Raw genomic sequence first — 23,295 nt, 5'->3', positions numbered from 1 at the left:
CCAAAGTAGGGGGCTGGTTAGGCCTAGACTGGTTTCGGTGCAAGCACAGTAAGGTAAACTGTGTCCTTTGGGTGAACTTTTAAGGAGAACCCTATTGACCATCCTGTGTCTATGAAGAATGAGTTAGCATGTGATTAAAAAAAATCAGCTGCATCATGGGAAGGGTCATGCACAGTCAGGAAAGGCTTATAGAATCCAAGCCTGTCAGTGAAAATAGAAAAGTATGCTACTTTGCAACTAACACCTCCTTTCCCTGAGACTTTATCAAAGGGACACTGGGCAATGACCCTGGGCCCTTGAGTACTGTGGTCATCGCCCATTTGCAGCACATTTCTAATCTGTATGGTCACTTTGCTTTTAAATAAAGTTTCCTTGCTACTTCGCAATTTACGTGTGCCTTTATTTCTATTCCTTGAACGAGACATCAAGAGCCTGGAGACACCCAGGCCAGACACTGACCACGGTAAGTTACTGCCACGTTTCCACAGGCAAGTTGTCCACCTCGAAGATCTCCTGCACTGGCTGGCCAGAGTGGTTGTAGGTGAGGCGAAGCTTTAGTCGCAAAGGGGCCTAAAAGCAGGGAAGCAGAGACCAGGGTCAGGGCTCAGACCGCTCCTGCCCCTCTTAGCCACAGGATCTAACAACCCACCTTGTTAGGATTGAGGATTCTGAAGACCTGGGTGATGGGAGGACCACCCTGAGCTGGAATTGTGTTCCCACTGGGGGCCTGTAACTGCAGCTGGAAACTCTGAACATGGGAGATTTGGGCAGAGCATAGTAAGGCCTTTGGTTAGGCTCAGGCAGTCCTCCACATCCTGGGGTCCCCACACATTTTTGGATGACACCCCAATAACTCCATCCCTCCTTTCTCATTACACTCTGCCTCCCACCCTCCTCCACTCCTTTCTGGCCTTTTCTCCTGCAGTGCCTGGGCCACCTCTGAGTGCTATTTTTTCTCTCTCTTTTATCGAAACAATGTAGCTCAAATTGGCTTCCAAGTCACTATGTTACCCTCAGGTTGGCCTGTGAGTCTCCCTGTCTCAGCTTTCTAAGTTCTAGAATGATAGGCCCGAGCTATCACACCTGGCCGAACCCCACTGTTTTCAAACCTTGGGCACAGCCGCCTGGCAAACGAAGTGGGTAACAGCCTCCTCTGAGGAGTTGGTGGTGGTGGCAGTGACTAAGAGCAAAGCAGGGGTTTCCGAGGGCCGCATGAAGGAAAGATCCAGCTGTAGGCCCTTACGCTCAAACACTCTGACACTGGGGATTGGAGCTGGAGAAGGGGGAGAGGCAGCTCAGCGCACGGGCTTAACATAGAACACGCATCCACTCACCCAGGAAAAACGGAGTGAGCCAGTCTTGACCCTGCAACTGCCCCAGATCTAATGACAAACTAGACAAGCTAAGGTTGAACTGACCATCTATTTGGGGGAAGAGAAACATGGAAGTGTAAGGTAATCATGGCTGTGGTGAACCAAGTTAAGCAGGACAGGGTAGGACAGATGGCATTTAGCTGAAGAGTGAGTGGAATCTGCTAGCCCTTTTGGGGTTGGGTAAAGAACGTGAAATGTTAAAGGTTTGAGGTGGAAGAATTTGGGGAGCTGAAGGAGCCAATAGAGGGGGTAGTGGGAAGTGATATGGACAGACTGGAGTGGAAACAGACCTGCAGACTGGGGTGAGAAATACAACAGGGATCATGAAAGAGGACCACGATGGGATTGCCATGGAATGAAACTGTTGCCTACTGAGATGGGTGTCCCCATCCTTGGCTCAGAAGGAGAAATGACCCATTTCCACTCCACTTCTATAATGTGTCTCCCTTTGCCAAGGCCTACCTGGGGTTGGAGGTGCACAGGGAAGGTCGAGGAGATTAATTAAGGCTTCCCCTGGGGAAGGGTCCAGAGGAGGAAGGCGTTGAGCATGCCCAGAAGTGTCATCCAGGAGATCCAGCAGATCTAAGAGTTTGGTGGCCTGGGGCAAAGGGCGGGAGGGTCACGGTAGGGTGTGTACACCCACATAGTCTTCTTTCCTCAGAGCCTCCCACCTCCTCACCTGGGGTTGTGTGGGGACAGGGGCTGTTGCTTCCAAGGGCTGGGCCCCAGTTTGCTTTTCCTTCCCTTCCTCATTAACTTGAGGGTCGCTGCGCTCCACAAGAGGCATCTTTTCGAGGACGGCAGCCCTGAGGGATGGAGTGCGGGGGTTCCCGTGTGAAGCCCATGCTTTCACAGAAGCATTTGGGAAGAAGACTAAGGACGTAGAGGGCTGTGGCATGCGGGGTCACAAGCCCCATTCTGACTAAGACAGGGCACCATTGCTGGTCTTCTGACAACCAGTGAGGATGGGACACCGGCTTGGCATCAACTGTGGATGGGAGGCGAGCCCCACAAAGAGAAAGGCTGGGACGAGAGCACTGGGAGAGGATAGTGTGAAGTTCTACCTGCAGGTTTCTGGACACACCTCATGTGGTCGTACTTCTGGAAGAGTACGTTATACTCCACAGCCCGCTGTTGAAGCTCTATGTCCATACAGCTCCCGTAGATGGACACCACCTGGCGGATACGACTGGGCCACGGCGTGGCATGTGAGAGGCCATGGCGGTTGGCCTGCCCTTCCACTCCAGGACGAGAGGGAGGGGAGAGGCCTCACAGAGCAAGGAGACACTTGATATATGTGAGTCAAAAGCAGATTCCTAAGGACTAGGTTGGGAGAGGGATGTGTGCCTGGGGACTTCGAAGACTAGTAGGCATGGCAAAAGGACATCTGTCATGGGACAGGACCCCCTTCTTACTTGTTGTCTCCCTGGAGCCGGGTGCTGAGTTTCATGAGAGCCGTGATAGCATAGCCTCGAGTGGCTGGCAGGGACATGTGGGACTGGAGCACCTTCTCCAGGAGTGCCAGCACGTCCTCTTCTTCCACCTTCAGGTGTGGGCAACACGTCATGTCTGTCCTGATGAATCCTCCCCAGGGTCTCGCTCACACCTCAGGTCTCACCTGAAAAGGCTCTGTCTCCTCACAGTTACCTTCCAGCAGGAGGTCTCCATACTCGCCAATACACCAGGCCGCCACCTGAACCAGTGGTTGCTGGATGGGAGATGAGACACTGAGGGACTGGTTGGGTGCGGGGTGGGATCCTCTTCTCTAGACCCAACAACACCCCTTTACTACAGTGCAAAGAAGGTGGGGTTGGCAGGGTAGGGAGGAGACTTTTAAGTTTAACAGGCTCCATCCTAGCATTTTTGGCTACTACTGCCCTCTGGTGGGCAAGCATCAAAACTACATAGCGTGATCACAGGACGGAGGCCTGAGAAGAAAACAGAGATGGTTTCTACCTACTCTACTCAAGTTGACAGAGGGAGTTATAGATATCTTAGGCTGTCACCGTTAATCCACTTGGCACTGAAAGTAATAATAGAAGTGACTATTCTACGTGCCAACTTTTGGTCTTGAAGACAGCCTGGGAGGTAGGCATTTCTAGAACGTTGAGGACATGGAGCTTAGAGGGATTAAAATTATTTATCTGGAGATGTAGCCAGTAGTCACCAGGGGCAGGACAGAAGCTTAAATAAAAGGTAGGCTTGGTCCTTGGTTCAATTTTCTATGCTTGTGGGGGAAAGCATTCAATTTCTAGAATTGAGAAGGCTGGTCAGCCGGACCTGGGGAGACAGGAATGATACCTGGGAGATATCCTCTGCTAAGGCACTGTAGAGGCGGCGCACGGAGTAGGTATGCAGCTCCTCAGCCTCCCCAATCAGCTGGGTCAAGTTAGCCACTGCATCATCCCTCACATGGGTGCCTGCCTGGAGAGGGGTAGATGCAGCCAAGTCAGGGCTCTGCTGACTGCTGCCCAATTCCCTGACTACCCGCCTCTTACCGTGGTCAGCACGTGCAGAATGGTGTCTATGTGCCACCGCTTGCTGGGAGCAAACCTAGGGGACGTGGCTCATCAGCGCTGACACTGTCCCTCCCCAGGCCACACCCTCTGACTCCCAGTCACATGTCACTTACCTCTCTGCAGCCAACAGAATGCCTGAGGCACAGTCAGCCCGAAGATCAGGGGGGCAGGACTCCAGAAAGGCCTGCAGCTCCTGCATCATAGCTCGCACATTGGAGCTATTCACCAGGGCCAGGCTCAGCTCCAGGGCCCGCCTGGCGAGAGAAAGGCATCCGTGCAGATGGCCGAGCTCACCCTGTTCTGGCTTCCCTGTTCCCAGATGCTCTTGAGCTGGTTTGAGTTTCGGCCACTGGGTGCTGTGTCCTCTGCCCTGTCCCCTTCTCCCTTCTCCCTCTGTTTACCTGCTAAGGGAGGCGTCCTTTTCCTGTAGACACTCCACCACGGTGGACCGGTGACGTTGCACAGCACTGTGGTCAGACTGTACCAGCTGCAGCAACGATGTCAGAGCCACATACCTGGTCAGGGTAAGAGAGGCCACATCACACGGGCGCACCTGCCTTGATAACCCGTGTTGCCTCCAGGATACCTAAGGGTTAGGTGGATCCGAAGGGAGGAATGCAGAGGGCCAGGTGGATAGTGGTACAATCTAGCCCCATACTGGCTGTTACCTGATATTCTTGTCATTGTTGAGCAAGAAACGACCGAGAATGTTAACAGCTAGAACCTGTGGGAGGAAGAAGGTGGAGACAGTCAGGGAAGAAGCCACTTGCTCAGTGGGATCTCCTCCATGATGGGGGTTAGGGAAAAGCCAGGGACCAGGACTAGCTGAGTAGGTGGGGCCACAGCAGAAGAGCACATGACTGTGTAGTGGTACCCGGAGGCCGGCTGCAGAGTGGATGGCCATGATGGTCAGTACTGTCTCCAACAGGACTGCGTTGCCTGCATTTCGGCTGGTGTCTGTGTTGGTGGCCACCTGTGCAGATGGGGGAGAGGTGCATCTGTACAGGGTTCCGGTGATTGCATGGACTTCGTCGGTTGGGCGGGGACAGAAAGGCCTCTGCGTGGTGAATGGTCCTCTGAGGAGTATGCAGGCCCGATGGACCCTAAGAAACCACAAGGCCTAAGGCATGCCTCCCACCTGGGCCAGCAAGTCGTTCATGGTCTCGCTGCTTTCTTCATGGTTCCGTCCGAGGATCCGAAGTAGGCGGAGTATCTGGACCTGAGATTGGATCAGAGTGGTTCACAGGGTAGGGTCGTGGGCCCGAGGCAAAAAGACCTAACAGTGTAGACAACAAATACTGCAAGGGGCCCAGCTCTTTCTCACCTCTACAGCTTCCTTGGATGAGCTGGGAGGAGATCAGAGTTACATAGAGTTGGGGGAGTTTAAAACCGAAGGGTTTTTTCTCTCTCTCTGTAGCCCTGGCTGTCCTGGAACTCACTCTGTGAACCGGGCCCACTACACACTCATGGGCCTCATTTAATCCACCTGCCTCTGCCACCATACTGGGCTTTGGAATAGGCCTTTTACCAAAAACTGGACTTTCTGGTAGCCACCTTTCATTTCTCCAGTCTTGGGACAACTAGGGCAATCCTGAGTTCACTACCTTCTTATTCAAGACATGGACTGTGACCAAACGGGAAGTGACCACTGGCCAAGGTCTTCCTGAGAAACCTTCTCTGTTCTGGGAATACCGTAAGTAAAGCTCAGCCTACCTGCAAGAAGGGGTCGCTGACTCCAGAGATACTGTGCTCTGTGGAGTATCCTGTCGTCACCAGAGTCCGGAGGATCTGTACCAGCTGGGGCACTACCTGGAAGACGGGCACATCCAGCCTTGTCTGAGCTCTGCCCGTCTGTCTCCTCTCAACCATCAGTCCCAATTGAGCGCCCACCATCCACCTCTGCCTGCCCCACGGCCTGCCCCTTCACTAGCCCACCTTGCGAAAGTGTCTGAGGGCTGCAGGGTTTCTTTCACAGAGCTCCGTGATCAGCGTGATGGTGCCCAGCAGGGTGCCTGGGGTCAGGGCGGGGCAGTGAATGGTGGGCCAGGCCATGGGACAGTCTACTAGCGTGTGTTTGTGTGTGTGCACCGCCCTTATCCGATGAGCTGCTCTTGCTGATTTGCTTTTCACTTCATCTATTCATAGCCAGACCAGAAGTGGACAGTGGAGATCCCTGGGCCCTTACCATGATGGCGCTCACGAAGCAGTTTGGTACAGGGTGGGAGGAAGATGTTGGAGAGCTCGGGGTCCTTCCGGATCATGTGCACTGCAGCCAAGATAGCCTGCAGAGGTCGAGGGCCTCAGAAAGGGCCACCACGTTAGGTTAGAGGCCACGCCTCTTCCACGGCAGACTGGGAGCAAGTTCTGGAGAGGCAAACGCCCACATCTCACCTTCTTACGCACATAGGGACTGGGTTGCTGAAGCAGCTTTTCCACCTCAGTGGCTAGGTCCCGGCACATCTCAGCAGAGCCCATGGTACTCAGAGTACACAGGGCCAGGCCTTGAACTGGCTGAATCCCTTGGCTCAGGTCACTGTAAGGTTGGAAGGATGGTCAGTCAAGTCTGAGCAAACCAGTTCGTCGGCGCAGTACCGATAGCAGGCAGCCCCTCTGGGATTTTGCGGTTCCCTCTCCCAGCGCCCTGATTTCAAGGGCCCCGGGACCCTCTCACTTCTTGATGCTGTTGGTAATGAGCAGATGGGCATCGTGTCTCTCATCCAATAGGAGCATGGCCCCAAGGTAGCCCACCCTCTTGTCTGTGAATCTGGGGGAGGCGATCAGTTTCAGGCACTCCATCTATAGGGAAGGAGGCAGACCAGGAGGAGCAGGGTGAAACCACAGGCACTAACTTCCCGGCTACAACCTCCTTTAGGCCAGATTAACTTGTGAGGAATCATATTTCATCACTCTCTCTGTAACCAGAGGCTTAAGTGTTGATTCAGATGACAGCAGGGTGGTTTCAGGGACCTGTGTAGGAGTAGAAGCTGGAAGAGGATGGGGGGGGGGCGGTGCTGAACGGGGCTGGCCAAGAAATCACTAGTAGGGTGATGGATAAAAGGCTCAGAAGCCAAAGGATTTAACTGGGCAGGGTGAGGCATGCCTGAAAACCCCCACACTGAAACGGAGGCAGGGTTTACTCGAGTTCTAGGTCAGTCGGGACTATAGAGAACCTGTTTCGGAAACAAAAAATCTGGAGAAAAAAAACACAGCGGGGGGGGGGTGGGTACAAATACAAAGGGGCGCAATGGCTATCTTCCTCAAAATTTGGGGCCATCCCAGGCCAGTACCTGTCCAAAGTGGGCGGGGTAGCCCAACATATGGACGTAGAGAAGTTTGGCTAGCTGGCGATGCCTCTGCAGGGGATCCCCATCGCGGAAGGAGGCCCGAATTTGGGCGCACTCCTTCTGGATCACCTCCCGTTCCTGGGCCTGCGTCTTGGCCCCACGAATCTCTTCGATTAGGTCCTGAAGTTTCAACGAAGGCACCATCCTGGGGACAGAGCCCGGGAGTTGGAAAGGCTTAATTTAACACGTTCTAGCCGGTTCGACAGAATTGCCCTGAGCCAAGATCTCTAAGGGATTGCGTTCCACCGCCGCCCTAAAACCGTGTCCACTTTTACCTCCCACCTGGACCTGAGAGCCACTCTCCCGCCTCGCAAGGACATCCCCACTACGCATGCGTCCTTGCTCCACCCTGTGCCTGTTTCTACTGAGCCTGCGCTTCAGATCAGTCTATTTCTCACTCTCCTTCCCCGGCCAGATTCTCTTCTCCAGTTTTTCTCCTGGTTTTCTGCGCTATTGCCTTTGCGAGATTTCTCGCCCGCATTCCCACAGAAGGCTCCCCAGTCCCAAGCTCACCTGGCTTCGGTGTCAGCTTTGCTCTTCTACCCCCTACCCAGGACTTCCTGGTATGGGACAGAGCTGGGGTTGGTGCGCTGCTCGGGCCCTTCCCTCTTCCCCGCCTCTACCACGGGACCCGCCCCTCTAGGGCCTCCTTGCTGAGCCTTCTTGAGATTTCTGACCTCTGGCCTCTTTGGTACTTTGATAAAGGAACCTAGAATTGTTACAGGACTATGGCTCCCCCAGGGGCCTCATTTTTCATCCGCCCCATCAGGTGACACTTGGGTCAGAAGCCATCGCACCCCAAAGGAGATGACAGTCCCCCCCTTTTTGGAACTTTTTTATTAATATACTTTTTTTTGTTAAATTTCTTTGTATTTTTTTTTCCTGCAAGACTTGATGTTGTCGGCACTGTTGTATAACGTCAATCCCAAATTCCATGAAATAGAAATCAGAAGTAAAGATCGAGAAGGAAGGAAGGAAGGAAGGCGGGAGGAAGGCAGGCCAGGGAGTAAACAGAGGTTGACTAGAAAAATAAGAAGAGTGTGTGGTGGGCATTCCCAGGCAAGGCCGTTCCTTGAGGAGGGGATTGGCAGGCCGCTTGCCTCTGCCTCATGCAGGGAAGGAGAGTCCCCCGGGCTTCTACAGTTCCCTCTTGTAGAGCTTTCTGTCCCCAGAGGAAAAGCTAGTGACGATGGATCAAGCGTATCTCAGACAGGCTCTTCACCCACCTCTCATCTGGGGTTGACACCCACCTCTGCCCCGCCTGAAAGTGTGGGAGACAGCGAGCGAGTTCCTCAGATCCCCTTTATTTTCCCACCTCACAGGAGTCTATGCGAGGGCTTGGGAACTAGACTTGTGGCAGCGTTGGCTGCCCTTCAGTCCTCGACTTCCGTGTGCTCCCCACAGCCGCCAGAGCTGGAGTGGGGTCCCTGCTTGCTGCAGTGCCTCTGACCCTCGGCAGAAATGTCTTCTTCAGGCCCCTTAGGAATTTAATCAAAGGCCACAAGTGAGTCCAGACCAACCAAATAAATTTTCAGGGGGCGGAGAAGGGTAGAGAGGTGAGTGGCAGAGTCTGAGAGGGGCGGGCTTGGTGTACCAGATGGTTTTCGTTGCTTTGCACATTGCTCTTGGCTTGGCGTGCCATCCTTGGGGGTTGGGAGAGGGACTGGCTGAGGAGGACAGGAGAGGGAGCACGGGGAGTTTCCTGTTGTTCGCTCCCCTTTTCTCCCTCAGGGAAGGATTGAATTAGGCAAGAACTTAGGTAGGTTCTGGGAGGTAAGAGTGGAGGGTACTCTCCCTGAAGCTTTCCATGGGGGCCAGTGAGCCCCAAGTGGCTCAGCCAGTGCCTAGTCTGGCCACTCAGTCACTTCGTAAGCGTTCTCTTTCTCCCTTCCACTCAGATTCCAGGAGATTCCTTAGGACACCAAACCCCTACCCTTGGTGAAGTTTTGATTCAAATAAAAGGTTGGGAGGACATGGGGGGCAATGGTCTGACTTAGATTTGTGTATCTCAGAGGAGAGAGCAACTCTGAGAGAGAACAGCCCTTCATATGTAAACAATCTAGAGAGAGAGGGGTTGGGGTGGGAAAGAAAACCAGGAAGACCAGAGGCAGGTCCAGAATAAATGAGACCATCTCAAAGAATAGAGGGAAGGAAGGAGCAAGAGACAAAAAGAAAGGGGCCTGGGAGAAAGGAAAGGGGAAAACACAGGTAGGTGGAGGAGGAGAGAAGAGAAGGCAGGTCAAAGGTCAGAGTGGGTGCAGAGGCAGGCAACCGAGCCGGAGGAAGCCAGGATGTTGCCTCAGGTGAGGAGCTGGGAGAACAGGAACGCCAGGCTGAGATCCAGCAAGGCCACAGCTCCTACCACCAGGGGGTTGGCAGCTCCCTAAAGAGACAGAGGGCGAAGTGAAGTCAGTCCCGGAAGGCAAGTGTAGATCCCACCTCCCTGCCCTGGCTTTATTGGCAAAGCCGAAGGGTCCCAGACACCCCCCCACACAAACACAGGTAAGAGTAGAGGAGCGCACCCTCATTTCAGACTGTGAAGAGCCTGGCTTCTCTGCAGGGCCCTGCCCTCACACTCTGAAGATAGAAGGCACTGCCTTCACCCACCCACCACCACCACCACCGCTCTCCCCATCCCTCAGCGTATCATGTGGGCAAGGCAGAAGGTGCCTGGCCTTAGCAGCAGACATTGGCAGCAGCAGCCAGTACTGCAGTAAGGCAGAGGGAGGAAGGGGTGAGGGAGGATGTGGTTGCTAGGAGATGGGAGAAGGCCTGGAATCCAATCAGAGCAGAGGGTTCTGGAGAAACTCTCCACCTCTCTCGATTTTCTGTCTGCACAGCCTCCCCCTAACCCCCAGGAGAGGGAGGGAGAGTGAGGGTTGGGAGGAACAATTTTTTCCTATTTCTGGGCACCAAAGAGAGAGAAAGTCTGGAGGTGGGGGTGGGGGTGGAGCAGGAAACTGGGGCTGGAAATGATATGGAAGGAGAACAGGAAAAAGTGCTCTGATTCTACCATTAATTATTAGTTTGTAGCTGGGGACAGGTTACTTAAGTGCTCGAGGCCTATTTCCTAGCTGTCTTCTGGGAGGGCTGGACTCCAAGGGTCATTTGAGCTGTAAAGTTATCTTTTCTATAAAGTGGGGTGTGGTCCAAGGCAGAGAGGAAGCTGGGTGGAAATTCAAGCCCCTCAGGGGATTGTACTGAAGCCTGGAGGTTTGGGAGGCAGGGCTTTGAAAAGAAGAAGGCACAGGGGGTGGGGCTCACCGGCTGGGCAGGCCTCTCGGTGGCAGCAGGCTCCTCAAACTCTTCTGTCAGGCACCCAGCATCAGGACCCCTTGAAGACAGGCCCCTCAAAACTGGAGTGGTGACAGGCTCAGATTCTGAGCCTCCTGGGGCCCTCAGCTGGGGAAAGGACTCTTCATCTTCCCCTTCCTCCTCTCGAAGACTTCCTGAACTGTCACTGCAGCCTCCGAGAAGTGGGGAACCATCTCTCGGTCCTGGACCCTGCATCCCAGCCTCATCCTCGGCCTCATAGCCAGCCAGTTCCTCTGCCTGCTCACCAGGACCCCCCCACTCCTCAGGCCAAGCTTTAGGACTGGAGAAGGGGCCCCAGGTCCCTCCGGGAGGCAGTGGGCTCCGGCAGGGAGGGGCTCGCCAAGGTTGGTGGGAGGAGGCAGGGCTGCTGGGCAGTTCCGGAGATCCCTCTGAGGGGGTCAGTCCATTCTCGTATACCCCGGGGCTGTCCTCATCCAAAGGCTCTGTGTCAGAACCTCCAGAATCCTGTCTGGGTCTGCGGCCTGGGCAGGAACAGCTAGGAATCAGTGGGAGCCAGGAGCCAGGAGCCAGAGAGGCTGCAGCTCTATGCTTAGCACTGTCCAGGGTTCTGGTTACCCCCAGGCTCATAGCTTGTCTTCACCAGACCTCAAACCTTCCATTACCCTGCCTCACACCCGCTTGGTTCCACCTCCAAGACACCCTCCACCCCCTTGTTTTTTTCCACCCACTCCGTGTCCCCAACCCCACCCCATGAGCCTCTCCAGCTCCCCAGGGAACCCTCCCTTCCCACAGGATGCCCACACCTCACCTGGGGCCTCTAACATGGGTTGTAGATCCTGGGCTATCAGCTTGGCCATCCGCGCCGCCTCCACGGCCTTCTCCGCGACGCTGCTGGCTGCCACTGCTTTGAGGAGGGCGTCTGCTGCCCTGTTGGGTCCCGGGAACAGGGACTTGGCCGACCTTCCCCCACGTCAATTTATTCATGCTCTGATGCGCTAGCCCCTTACCCAGTCCCCACTACATCACATCTGTCTGGCTTGAGCTACCTCTGCAGTCCTCATCCCTCTGCACAAAGCCAGCCATTGTCATCCTTCAGCGGGCCAGGACTGGCATCTTCACTTAGTCCAGGGCTGTACTCTGTCACCACACTCCCCCTTTCCTCTCACACTGTTCTACCCTTATGTCCCGGTAGTAACACTTCTTCCAGCCGCAGGGCCAGCTCCCCTCCCACCTCTGCATTCCATGGCTGCCCTGCTCCTGTTTACTGGGCCTTTGCTTTCTTGGCAACTCCCCGGCAGCCCTGTTGCAGCTTTAGCACCTCTGATTCCTACCAACCCCTCCTGCCTCTCTGAGGGACGTAAGGCACCGTCCAGTACCTTACCCTGCTCTAACAGCAGTCCCCACCACCATCTTCTTCAACCACCCCTTCCTCTGTGTCGCCCACTCCTCACTGCAAGCCCTCTTTACTTAATTCCACTTAGACCAGTCTAGATTCCCTGGCAGGAAAAGTTTTCATCTCGATTTTGTGTGGTTTCTTCTGGTATCACATCCTTCTCTTCTGTTCCTCTCGCTGCCTCCCCAACTCCAACGCATCTCTGAGATCTAGAAGTCTCTCTTTCTCCAACTCACGTAGACCAGATCGGCTTCGAACTCCCCGTGTAGCCAAGGCTCCTTTTTTGCCTCTATGTCCCAAGTGTTGGGACTAAAGGCATGAGCCCATGTCTAGCATAGAGCTGGAATAAGAGAGGCTCCCCCCGCCACTTTTGAACCCCTTCCCTACCACTGTAAGCGCTGACACCTAGTGCGAACATTCAGTGTGTACATCTCATGTTACACACCTGTGTAAAGTCTCGGCCTGCCTTCCCGCCTGTTTTCCTAGCCTGCTCCTCATGCCCAGACCACTTTAAAGGATGCTCAGTCCTCGCTCCATCACTGTTTCTCAGTTCTCTCTTTCAGATGCTCCCTCCCATTTCACCCTCTGCTGTTGGGTGCCTTAGTATCATTCGATTGCTTTTACAGTCCAGACTGAAGTCAGGCCCACAGGAGCAGAAACGACCAGATCTGAGCTTCACTCTTGGGTGGTACTGAGTTCTGTTGATGGCCACAAAAACCTGTGGCTTTAGACATGGAGGGTGTGGATTCTTAAGTCTAATAAGCAGTAGACTTAGTCTGTGCTTGGGCATCAGGCCACACTCAAGCTACCTGGCGGATGCACCTGCTGCTGAGGCTCTGTGGTTTCCATGGCAGCCAGCAGCCAATCAGGGTTGCCAGGCCTGTTGCTGGGGAGACCAGCCAGCCTCTTCCCACTGCCTGATCTTCTAGCTAGTGAGATCAGTTTTTTCCTGCACATGCCTCCACCCTATCTAGCCCAAAACGTTCCACGATGCTCTGACCTCCCTCTGCCCTGGCTTACGGCCTAGATTTTAGGATCCATAACAGCCAGACACAACTACAGATGCACATTCTCCGGCCCAGTTATCCACTCGGGATTTGACATAGTCATACATAATCATATTCACACATGTGCACGGATACAACGACTTGCCCATTATGCAAGTTCTTTGATTCATATCTGGGCCTATCCTGATGTGCCCTCAACCCTCATTACCTCATTAAAGAAAACAATACACAAAAATTAAAATGTGTGTGAGCTCCATAGAGCAAGGGTCTTTGACTCTCATTCCAAATGCATTCTGGGTATTTTTAGACCCGTGCTGTCTCATTCATAGAACTATTAAGCACTGAAAACACGGCCTCTCTCAACCAGAAATGATAAACTGTAGGTGAAAACTACGCACATCATTTTAAAGAATCCATAAGGAATGTAAATTACATTGTTGGTTGAAAGGATAACAATTTGGAAATATGGCTTAAATAAAAATATTATTAAAATTCATTTTACTTCTTTAAAAAGAAATCCCCCCTCCCATATGAGGTTTCTTTGTGTAGCTCTGGCTCTCCTGAAACTATCTCTGAAGATCAGGCTGACCTCGAACTCAAGAGATCTGCTTGCCTCTGCCTCCTGAATGCTGCGATTAAAGGCGTGGGCCACCACACCAGGCTTACGTTATATTCTTTCTGGACTTCACTGCTTCAGCTAACAAGGCTCTGATGCATCGACCTGTAATCTTATTTTGCTGAAAGACAAAGCTTCTTTAGAGGCAAGACTCCTCCCTTCAGATCTGAGGCAAAGCAGGCAAAGTGGGCAGAGAATGGATTTCAGCCGTAAAAACTAGACCTCCTCAAAAACTAGAAATAGATTTCAGTCAAGGCTGAAATAAAGGCAAGCTGGAAACTGGTGAGGAAAAGTCTACAGCACCCATCCTCCCAGCCTGAGGCCTGAAGGCTGGATGAGCAGAGCAAGAAGACCAGGGAAACCATGAGGTTTTGGGGTCTGTACAAAGCAGCGTTCACTGTATCAGCCACACACCATGGATTCTATAGGCACACGTATCCACACCATAGACTACGGCATAGTCTTACTACTCCCCGCCCCCACACACTGAGCCACCCACAGTTACACCCACATCCACCTGTAGCCTCAGTTCTAAACACCCCAAATCCTAGAGCTACAACTGCCTAGACATAGGCCTGTGCATGTTTCCCCAACAGGCTGTAGAGCTTGGGTCTTGATTCTCTCTTAAGTGTAGTACCCAGAGGAACCTCTCCTCTCAACCCAAGTTAGATCTGTGCACCAGATGCCCACCTGGCAGCAGCAATTTCCTGGCGCTGGCGGGCAGCACTCACAGCTCGACGGGCACCTTCGACAGCCCTGTCCACTTTCTCCTTGACTTTGCCCCGTCTAAGGGCCAGAGGCAGGAGGCTGCGGACACGTCCCCCGTGTACCAGCCGGTTGCGCTTGTACTTGCCCTCCTCACGGGAGCCATCGGGCCGGGTGGTGCGCCCGTATCCGTGCCGTCGGTTGCCCAGCCACTCGCCTTCATAGCGCAGGCCGTTGGATCTCTGGCTCACTCCGTAGCCACTGCGCCGGTCCGCACGCCACTCACCGGCGTACACCTCAGTGGCAGAGCCCTCGATGAGGGCAGGTGGCGCTGGGAGAGGGGGCCCGCTGGCCTCGGAGCCCGGGGGTCCTGTACTGCCCACTTCGCTGCTCACCTCGCTTCGTAGTGATCCCCTCTTGCTGCCCAGGGAGCTGCGGCGCCCACCAGCCCGGAGCCCGCTGAGCAGCAGTGAACGGCGGAAGAATCCACCTGCTGCTGGGGTGCGCTTACGGGAAGACGCCCCATCGGCGTCCCCTGGCCCCGCCAGTACGAAGCCGCCTCTGGAGCCGGAGGCAGGGCTGCCTCCTTCATCTCCTGGTAGGGGTAGGGGTGGAGGCGGCGTCGGGGGGTCGCTGTGGCCGGAGTCCAGGGAGGTGCGGCGGGGTGAGCGCAGAAGCGCCGCCTGGTGGTAGGGTACACTCTGGCGTACCCCGTAGCCATGGCGTTTTCCGGCTTGCCACTGGCCTTGGTAAGTGCCTGTCGATGTACAGGAGTGAAAAGAGTCAGAACATTACAGCGGCTCCCAAACCCACTAATTCGTAGCCCCAAAGCCCTTGGAAGCTCAAGTGACAGGAGGAAGCTGTGAGTGTGGAGATCTGGGAAGGAACAGGCCAAGCTTCGTTGGGAGGGGTGGAAGAGCAGACGAAGACAGGTAGGGTAGCATAAGATACGGTGGATTTTGGCATTGTCAGCGGACTGGGGAAAGGCAGAGAAATGGGCAGGCTGGAGTATATGAAGGACAGGTGGCTCAGAGACTGTGATGCACAAGCTGACAGGTGGTAGTGTGTAAAAAAGGCACGTGGCAGGCAAACAGGACTGCAGGCTACAAGCTGATTTGAAGATTATAGGTTAAGAGGCGAGGGGTCAGGCAAGTGGAAAGGGCAGGTGGGAGGGGCAGGCAGGTTGGAACGAAGGAGAAGCAGGTAGAAAAACTGTCAAATGAGTTTGTTTTGAGTATGACGATGGTGGGAGAGGCAGGAAGATGGAGGCTGGGGTCCTGGACTGGGGGATGGTGTGAGGGACGGACGGGAATACTGGAAACAGAAGGCTGGCGCACCGCACGCATATGGCTGGGGAAGGAGCATGGAGGATGGGAATAGCAGGGCGTGGAAGGCGGAAGGCTGGGGAAGCACACGCGCCCCAGGCCGGCGGGAGGCGCACGCGGACGGGCAGACAGTAGTGGGCCGGGCCCCGCACCTCCATCGGAGTAGGTCTCGGTGCCGTAGCCGTCCTGGAAGCCGTCCTTCCAGAGCCCGGCGTAGCGCAGGCCGGACACGCTCTCCCACACGCCGCTGCGCCCCTTCAGCCCGCCCAGCCACTCGCCGCGGTAGGTCCAGCGGCTCTTGCGCTCCACGCCCAGCCCTTCGCGCTTGCCCTGCTGCCAGTGGCCCTGGTAACTGTGTCCGCCGGGCCCCGTGAAGACACCCAGCGACTCGAAGCCGTGAGCCCAGCAGCCGCTGTACTCTCCCTGGGCGCCGGGCCCGGTGCACACGCCGTAGCCATGTGCCCGCCCCGCCTCCCAGCCCCCCACGTAGCAGCCCCCGTCGTCAAAGTCGAACTTGCCCCCGGGGGACATGCATGTAGTTGGCGCGGCCTCAGCCCCCCGGCAGCTCAGCGCATCCTGGGGCTGGAAAGCCGGCTGGGGGCCTGGGGGCCGGGCGAGGCCTTGGGGCGGGGGCAGTTAGACCGGGGCTGGGCGGAGGGGCCCCAGCGCGGGCAGGCAGGGCCGGACCCTCATCCTGAGTGGCTGCGGAGAAAAAGGGGTGCAAGTGGAGAGCGAGGCAAGTGGAAAGCGAGGTCCCCTTCTTTGCCTGCCGCTCCCCTGCCGGTAGCTTTAGGGCATCAGCACCGCCCTCCAGCCCTCCTCCCATCCCCCCTAGGCAGCATCTTTCAGCAGCTCCCAAGCGGTGAGGGCAAGGGGGCTTTCCCATCCCTCCCAACTTGTAGAGGGCGCCTCCCGGGACTTGGGGTCCCAGCCCTGATCCCGAGTCCTACTTCTCCAACCTAGAACCCCGGAGTGTGGGGTGTGGATGGCAGTTATAGGTGGGGGACCTGGGAGGGGCCAGGGCAGGGTCTTCCGACACCTGCTTTCCTGGCGATTTGGACCCCTCTGCCTTGATTCTTTGGCTTCGCTAGCAAATCCCGGTGCGGGGGAGGCAGGGGGTAAAAATGTAGCTGAAAACCCGGCCCCAGGTGCGCCGATGGTAGAATGGGGATGTTGGGGGTGGGGTGGGGGATGAGGGTAGGGATGGGCAGACTGGCGAAAGGGAGGGGACAGGTTACTCACCATGTGAGCTGGGGCTCAGGCTGCCTCCCGGGCGCAGTTTCCATGTCAGGGTCCCTCCACTCGCACCTCACCGGGACAAACCAAACCCCCTTCCCTTCCGGAGAGACTGCTACAACCCAGAGAAGGAAGTGGGGGAGCTATGGAAGAGTCCCCTCTCCTCGGCTGAAGGTGCAGGCTAGTGTGGGGGGTGAGGTAGTGGCAGGGTGGAGGGGAATAAGTGTAGGGGGAAAAAAATCTGCCTTGAACGGAGGCAGCAAAGAGGAGCTGGGAGCTGGATGGGGAAGAGGAGGGGGCTATCAAGAGGGGGTGTTTTATTTTTTTCTTCTTATGGTTGGGAGAGGGAAAAAAAAATCAAAATTCCAATTCCATCCGAGCACAAATCAATGTTTGCTCCAAACCCAGCAGCAAGGGGGAGGTTGGGCCAGGCAGATTTAAAGGGGCAGAGAGGAGCGGAGAGGAGAGGGTGGGGAGAGAGTCAGTGGCAGTGGGGGTGGTGAGAGCATGCTCAGGCAGAAAAAAAATGGGGCTCACCCCTTGAGGTGAGGGAAAGGCAGGCAGAGGGGAGAATGGGAGGCTCAGAGACCCCCACGGTGGAAAGAAACCCTGGCTTGCAGGCAGGGAGTGGAGTGAGGCGGAGGGAGGGGAGGGGAGAGGAGCTAGGGGGAGGAGTCTTAAGATGGGGAGGCAGGGGGAGGCCTGAGCCAGGCGGGGGAGGAGAGATGCTGGGGAGACCGGGAGTGCAAGAGGAATACAAAGAATGAGGTGCAGGGGTGAGAGTTAAGGCAGGGGGAGATACACCCGGCATGGGAGGTGATGAGGGAGACCCATTCCAAGGCTCATGAGAGATGGCTAGGGAGAGAAGCCAAGGGAGGACGAAAGGAGGGGAATAGAAACAGATAGGGAGCTGAAGAGAGCGAAATAAGGGTTGCGATGAGAGGGAGAAAGCTCTGCAGAGAAAGGGCAGGCATGAGAATAGACATCCAGGCAGGAAGAGCCCACATTGAGACGGGAGGTCCGGAAGTGGTGTTTATGGGGACCCTGGGGAGAGGGATGAACCTGCGGGCTGCTTGGCTGGAAGCCAGGAAGCATTCGAGCTTGGATACCTCTGCCCATTCAGCTCAAACTCCTCTAGCAGGCAGCGCCCACCTCTCATAGTTTTAGAGGTAGCTTGAAATGGGGTCCTGTCTGGAGGCCCCGCTAAACATAGTGCACTGTATTCTGCCCGTCACCAAGTGTTTCTCTATCATGGGCCCTCTGAAGGGAATGTTGGTATATTCAATAAGGGGGCTCAAGTTTGAGGAAGCCACCAAGATCTTAGGGCTGTGGAGTCTTCTCTTTTGCAACATAGAAGCAAATTACACACAAGTTTGCATGAGCAGGCTTTTCTGTGGCCCCCTTAAGCCCACCACCGTCTTTCCCTGTCCACTCACCAGAGTGACAGCTCAAGTGAGCCACACAGGTATGGGCATACTGCACTCCCTCCCTTGTCAGCTTCTTCAGGCCCGCCCCTAAGCATTTAAAGGAAGGAGGCAACAGTACGCTCAATTGTCCCCCCCTCCCCTCCATGGGACCCAGTCCCTGCTGCCCACAGCTCAGACCCATACCTGATTTAAAGAGAACCAAAGCCAGGAAGGGGCAGTCGTTCACCAAGGGCACACAGCAGAGTTGGCAGCTCTGGAAGTGGAACACTGGACTTTGGTGTTGGGAATTGAATTCTGGGTCTTGGATGAAGCCTGTGCTCCATCCCTGGACTCTCGCTGCTGCCTGGTATCTTTTGAGCCCTTCAATCCCTCCCAGATGTCTGTGCTTCGGGGCATCCACTAATGTCAGGGTTACATTGGGTACTTTGATAAAATAAAGAGTATGAAGATTGAAATAAACAGGGATTTACACACACACACACACATATACACCCACTTACACACACAGACAGACACACACACACTACTATATACACACACTATATACACACTATGGTGTGTGTGTGTGTGAGAGAGAGAGAGAGAGAGAGAAGAGAGAGATCAGAGGACAACTTCAGAAGTCATTGTCTCCTGTCTTGGTTCTCCAGGCTCCTCCTCCATCCCCCTGAGTGCTGGGATTACAGACAGTGCCACCAAAACACCACACGGATCAGGAAACCACATGTTTAAAGCACTTTTGAGAACAAAACAGAGTACCATCGGGTACTGGGGATGTGTGGCTTAGTGGTAGAGCGTGTGTCCAGGATGTGCAAAGCTCCTGTACCAAAACCAGCCACCACCACAGAAAATCCCAGAGTCCACTTGGGGTTCACTTTACTCATGATAGTTGGTTCATTCATTCATTCATTCATTTATTCATCCATTTTTCATTAAACATCTACATCTTTACCGACAGTCCCACCTGTGCACCCCCCCCCCCATTTCTCTGAGGGAGCTAGCCTTTGGCCTGTCCCTAATGGTTGCTACAGTCATCTCTTTCACAATAGGGCCGCTTGCTAGTTTATTTATTTATTTATTTTTAGAGCGAACTGGTTTGTTTTGTCACAATTTACAAATGTTAAAGTGTTGTGGGGAGAGGAGCTGGTGTTAGCTGGAGCCAGGTTCTGTGCTTGGCACTCCGTCCCCGCATTAGCTCATTCAGTCCCCACACCAACTGTAACTGAGCAATCTGGGCCGGGAGCCAGAAGTGGCCTTCCTAAACAGACAACACCGGGCGCATTACCTGATGTTTCCGAGCTGTAGCTGGCCTGCCTCTACAATGGGTTATTACAGCTTAGCGAGGGCTGAAGTGCAGTATGAACAGGTCCACACGATAACGTACGGAGATCACGCCCTTCAGTACGGTGCTCTCCCAGGGCCGTTGAGATGCCCAGCAAATGGTGGCTTGAAAACTAACTTGGTATCATTTCAGTTTCCTAATCCGGATCTAGGAGTTATTTAACATGCTAATATGTAACAACCCTTAGAGCGCCACATATGTCAGACTCCCAAGTTAGTATGTGTGCTTCTCATCGCTGAGATAAAGTACCCAACCCAAGGAGCTTCTGGAAGAAGGGTCTCCTTGGCCTCACAGTCTGAGGGTCGGACCCATCACAGTGGGGAAGGCGCCCCAGCAGGAGCACCAGGAGACTGATAGCCAGAGGAAACAGAAGGGCTCAGGTTGCTTCCCCTTTACAGTCACTCTAAGATGCAAGCCTGTGGCAGTGGTGCCACCCACATTCACAGTGGGTCTTTCCTCTTGAGTTACACCAGCTCTCTGGAAAAAGCCTCCTAGACACACCCAGAGGGGTGTTTCCATGGAGATTCTAAATCCTGTCAAGTTGACAAAAATTATCCATGCCTTAACAAATGCCTTTGGAGAAAGTTAAGACAGCTGTTGTAGACTTATGAAAGTCAAGCACAAGATCGAGAAGAAAATAAGATTTCCTGCAGTCTCCTGTGTAATAAACGCCTTAATGTACTTTCTTTTGCAATTCTATTTAGTTTTATCTCGTGAGTATGAGTGCTGAATCGAGTCTCCGCACCAGGTGCATGCAGCACCCAAGAAGGCCGGAAGAGGGCACTGAGTGCCTAGGAACTGGAGTTATGGCTGGGTGCTGAGAACTGAACCCTGATCTTGTGGAAGAGCAGCCAGTGCCCTGAACTGCTGAGCTGTCTCTCCAGCCCCCTTAAATGCTATAAAAACTATAACATTTTTATTTAACCATTTGTTAACTTATACTTGTACTTAACCATGTACCATATTTGTTTTCTTGGCTTTATATAATAAACATTTTTTCCTATCATTAACATATTATTGAATCTCGCATGGCTACAATCTTTTATTGTCTGTGTGCACTCTTGCTGAGCTAGCCTAGCACAACGTTTTTTATCCTATTTGCTTGTTTCTTTTTGTGTGGGCTATCCTGGAAATGACTATGTAGACCAGGCTGGCCTCAAACTCATAGGGATCTGCCTGCTTCTGCCTTCTGAGTGCTGAGATCAAAGTTCTTTGCCACCATATCTGGCTCCATATTAATTTTTAATAGCAGAAATGTACAAACATGAGCTGGGTGGGGTGACACACATCTTCAATCCCATTGTTCTGAGGCAGAGGTAGGTGGATCTCTGTGAGTTCAAGGACAGCATGGTCTACATGGTAAGTTCCAGGACAGCCAGGACTACACAGAGGAAAAAACTCACATCAACAAAATCTCCAAAACCCACCACCACCAAAACAAACACAAAAACCGAAAGCTAATGTTTGTAGAGAAATCTTTCCCTTTCTGACATTTAAAAAAAAAAATTCTGGGCTGGAGATGGCTCAGCGGTAAAGAGCACTGACTGCTCTTCCAGAGGTCCTAGCTTCAATTCCCAGCAACCACATGGTGGCTCACAACCATCTGTAATGAGATCTGCTGCCCTCTTCTGGTGTGTTTTAAGATAGCAACGGTGTACATGAAATAAATAAATCTTTTAAAAATTTTTCCATTAAAATAAAAAAATTGAATGCATTTATTATTGTGTGTGTGTGTGTGAGGGGCACGTGTCACGGGCTCATGTGACGGTTAGAGGACACCTGTGTGGAGTTGATGTTATCTTTCCACAGCAGATTTGGGGCTCATGTGTAAATCATTAGGCTTTTGCAAGGCGAATACTTTTACCTGCTGAATCTTCTCACAGGCCCTGTCACAAAAATTTCAAACACAAGCCAGGGACAAAAACGAATGAGAGAAGTTCCACGTACCCCCCTCACCCAACTGGATCAACAACTACTTAACAAGGAATTACTCTTGCCTTAATTTTGTTTTCTCTTCTCTGATCTCCGGTTTTAGAATTCGTTACACTAGTCTACTGTTTTGTTGTTTCGAGGCAAGTTTTCTACCTTCGTTGACTAGTGTTCCTCCTGCCTCTGCTTCTGGAACACTGAGGTGCATGCACATAAACCATCAGGCCCCACTTTGACATAGAATGTTTTTTCCCTCCTACCTGGAGACCCAACCCCAAAGCATGGGCAAGCCCAGCAAGTGTGCTACTGTTGAGATTCAGCTCCAGCTTGCAGACAAGTTCTTAACTGTGTAATTACTGGATTCTGGGTTAGAAAGGCCATTTTAAGATTTTGGCTTTGGGTTGGGGATTTAGCTCAGTGGTAGAGCGCTTGCCTAGCAAGCGAAAAGCCCTGGGTTCGGTCCCCAGCTCCGAAAAAGAAAAAAAAAAAAAAAGATTTTGGCTTTATTTCATCAGGGACCCTTCTAGAAAGGTTGTGCGAACTCGTGCTCTCAGCACTTGTGCAAGAGAATGCTGGTCTGTTCTTATGGCACCCTGACTTTTATTGGCCATTCTTCGCAACACCTATGTGTCCATGCGTATTCAATTACATGCTTGGAAACGCCCCTCACTCCCCCACTCCCCACCCCCCTTTTTCTTGATTGCCAGGCTTCTACTGAGAAGGCATCTGATGGCTACAGCAGAACAGACTTTCTTGAAGAGGTCACAGGAAACACATCATTCTTAGGAATCCCAGCTGGGGTTAGGGCTATTTTTTTCCAGCCGTTCTAGAACCAGGTAGCTATGGTTCCTAGCTCAAGGGAGGAGCTTGGAAGTCTCCTGCCTCATCTAAAGGGCAGCCACCAGGGGTCAGGATGGGGCTAGAGATCCCGGTGCTAGGAGAGGGGAAGGATGGCTGGCAGCCAGACACTGCATTTCCTCTGTTTGGCCACTGCTGGCTGGTGGCACAGCTAACCTCTACTTGCCAGATCCTGATTCCAGAAAGTTCTGCAAAGGTATCCTTCCCCGTTTAGTTGCACCAGTGTTTATCAGCTTGATGAAAGGGAGATGGACGGCCTGGACTCCGAGAAGCCCACGTGCATGCTCTGTTGGGCTGTGTGTCCTTCTTCTAACCCTTATGCTTAAAATCCGTCTTAAATATCTTTAATAAAACCTGGCTCCGTTTAATCGGCTGTCAGAAGCCACCCCGCGGAAAGAACTGAATTTACTTTGTCTCTGTACATGTTTCTGTGGGACTGGGCTCACCTGTACAGCAGAAATTTTAACTTGACAGCCTTGAGCTGGGGGAGCAAGGATGGCTCCTATGAACTGTGAACCTTTTCGGCGTCTGCGAATGGTACGTGCATAGTGCGTGTCCTCTCTGGGGACAAAACAATAGCTTTTATGAGATTCAGCCCTCAGGCAGCCCAGGATTTTCTCATCTCTTTCCTCCTTCCTAAGCCTCTTCATTTTGATTGTAAAGAGAATTGGGGGTTGGAACATGGTGTTCTTGGGGGCCAGACTTTTCTAACCATCCAGAGGAGCGAAGAAAGAGCCTGGATTTTCCCCGGGATGCAATGCAGACAGGAAGGGGATTCAATGGGGGCATGGATGGATTTGGATACTTCCCATACGGCTACCAGGGCAAGTTAAGTGGCTGGCGTGGGTAGCAGAGGATTAGGGGGGAAGGCTGATCCCAGGCTAATAGTCTCGGAGTCTGTGCCTTTGAGTCCTGAGTGCTGGGCAAAATGCCAGAGGTAACAACCAT

The 23,295-nt window shown here is 53.4% G+C and overlaps 2 protein-coding genes across 3 annotated transcripts; both read right to left on the bottom strand.

The window, feature by feature from the left end:
• Positions 1–376: 376 nt before the first annotated feature.
• On the bottom strand, positions 377–7,953 carry Ap1g2 (adaptor related protein complex 1 subunit gamma 2). 2 transcript variants are annotated; one of them, XM_032917699.1, is made up of 22 exons: positions 7,750–7,953; positions 7,180–7,381; positions 6,564–6,688; positions 6,284–6,425; positions 6,078–6,174; positions 5,828–5,904; positions 5,606–5,701; positions 5,031–5,111; positions 4,767–4,865; positions 4,561–4,616; positions 4,294–4,407; positions 4,006–4,146; positions 3,872–3,926; positions 3,675–3,797; positions 2,992–3,081; positions 2,789–2,916; positions 2,458–2,562; positions 2,053–2,179; positions 1,836–1,971; positions 1,110–1,273; positions 650–748; positions 377–570 (listed from the first exon to the last, which is right to left on the bottom strand). In XM_032917699.1, the coding sequence occupies exons 2-22, from the start codon at positions 7,378–7,380 to the stop codon at positions 469–471; spliced, it is 2,358 nt and encodes a 785-aa protein (XP_032773590.1). In that variant the 5' UTR covers position 7,381; positions 7,750–7,953; the 3' UTR covers positions 377–468. The 2 variants fall into 2 exon arrangements, with proteins under 2 accessions (XP_032773590.1, XP_032773591.1); XM_032917700.1 differs by lacking the exons at positions 5,828–5,904; positions 6,284–6,425; positions 6,564–6,688; positions 7,180–7,381; positions 7,750–7,953 and having other exon boundaries at positions 6,078–6,175.
• Positions 7,954–8,058: 105 nt separating this feature from the next.
• On the bottom strand, positions 8,059–17,434 carry Jph4 (junctophilin 4). The gene is made up of 6 exons (XM_032917701.1): positions 16,801–17,434; positions 15,711–16,260; positions 14,219–14,990; positions 11,321–11,439; positions 10,501–11,033; positions 8,059–9,619 (listed from the first exon to the last, which is right to left on the bottom strand). The coding sequence occupies exons 2-6, from the start codon at positions 16,087–16,089 to the stop codon at positions 9,536–9,538; spliced, it is 1,887 nt and encodes a 628-aa protein (XP_032773592.1). The 5' UTR covers positions 16,090–16,260; positions 16,801–17,434; the 3' UTR covers positions 8,059–9,535.
• Positions 17,435–23,295: the final 5,861 nt, after the last annotated feature.

This window comes from Rattus rattus, chromosome 12 (genome assembly GCF_011064425.1).
Source record: "Rattus rattus isolate New Zealand chromosome 12, Rrattus_CSIRO_v1, whole genome shotgun sequence".
In the NCBI taxonomy this organism is placed as follows: Eukaryota; Metazoa; Chordata; class Mammalia; order Rodentia; family Muridae; genus Rattus; species Rattus rattus.
This window is presented reverse-complemented; position numbering and strand designations above follow the sequence as displayed.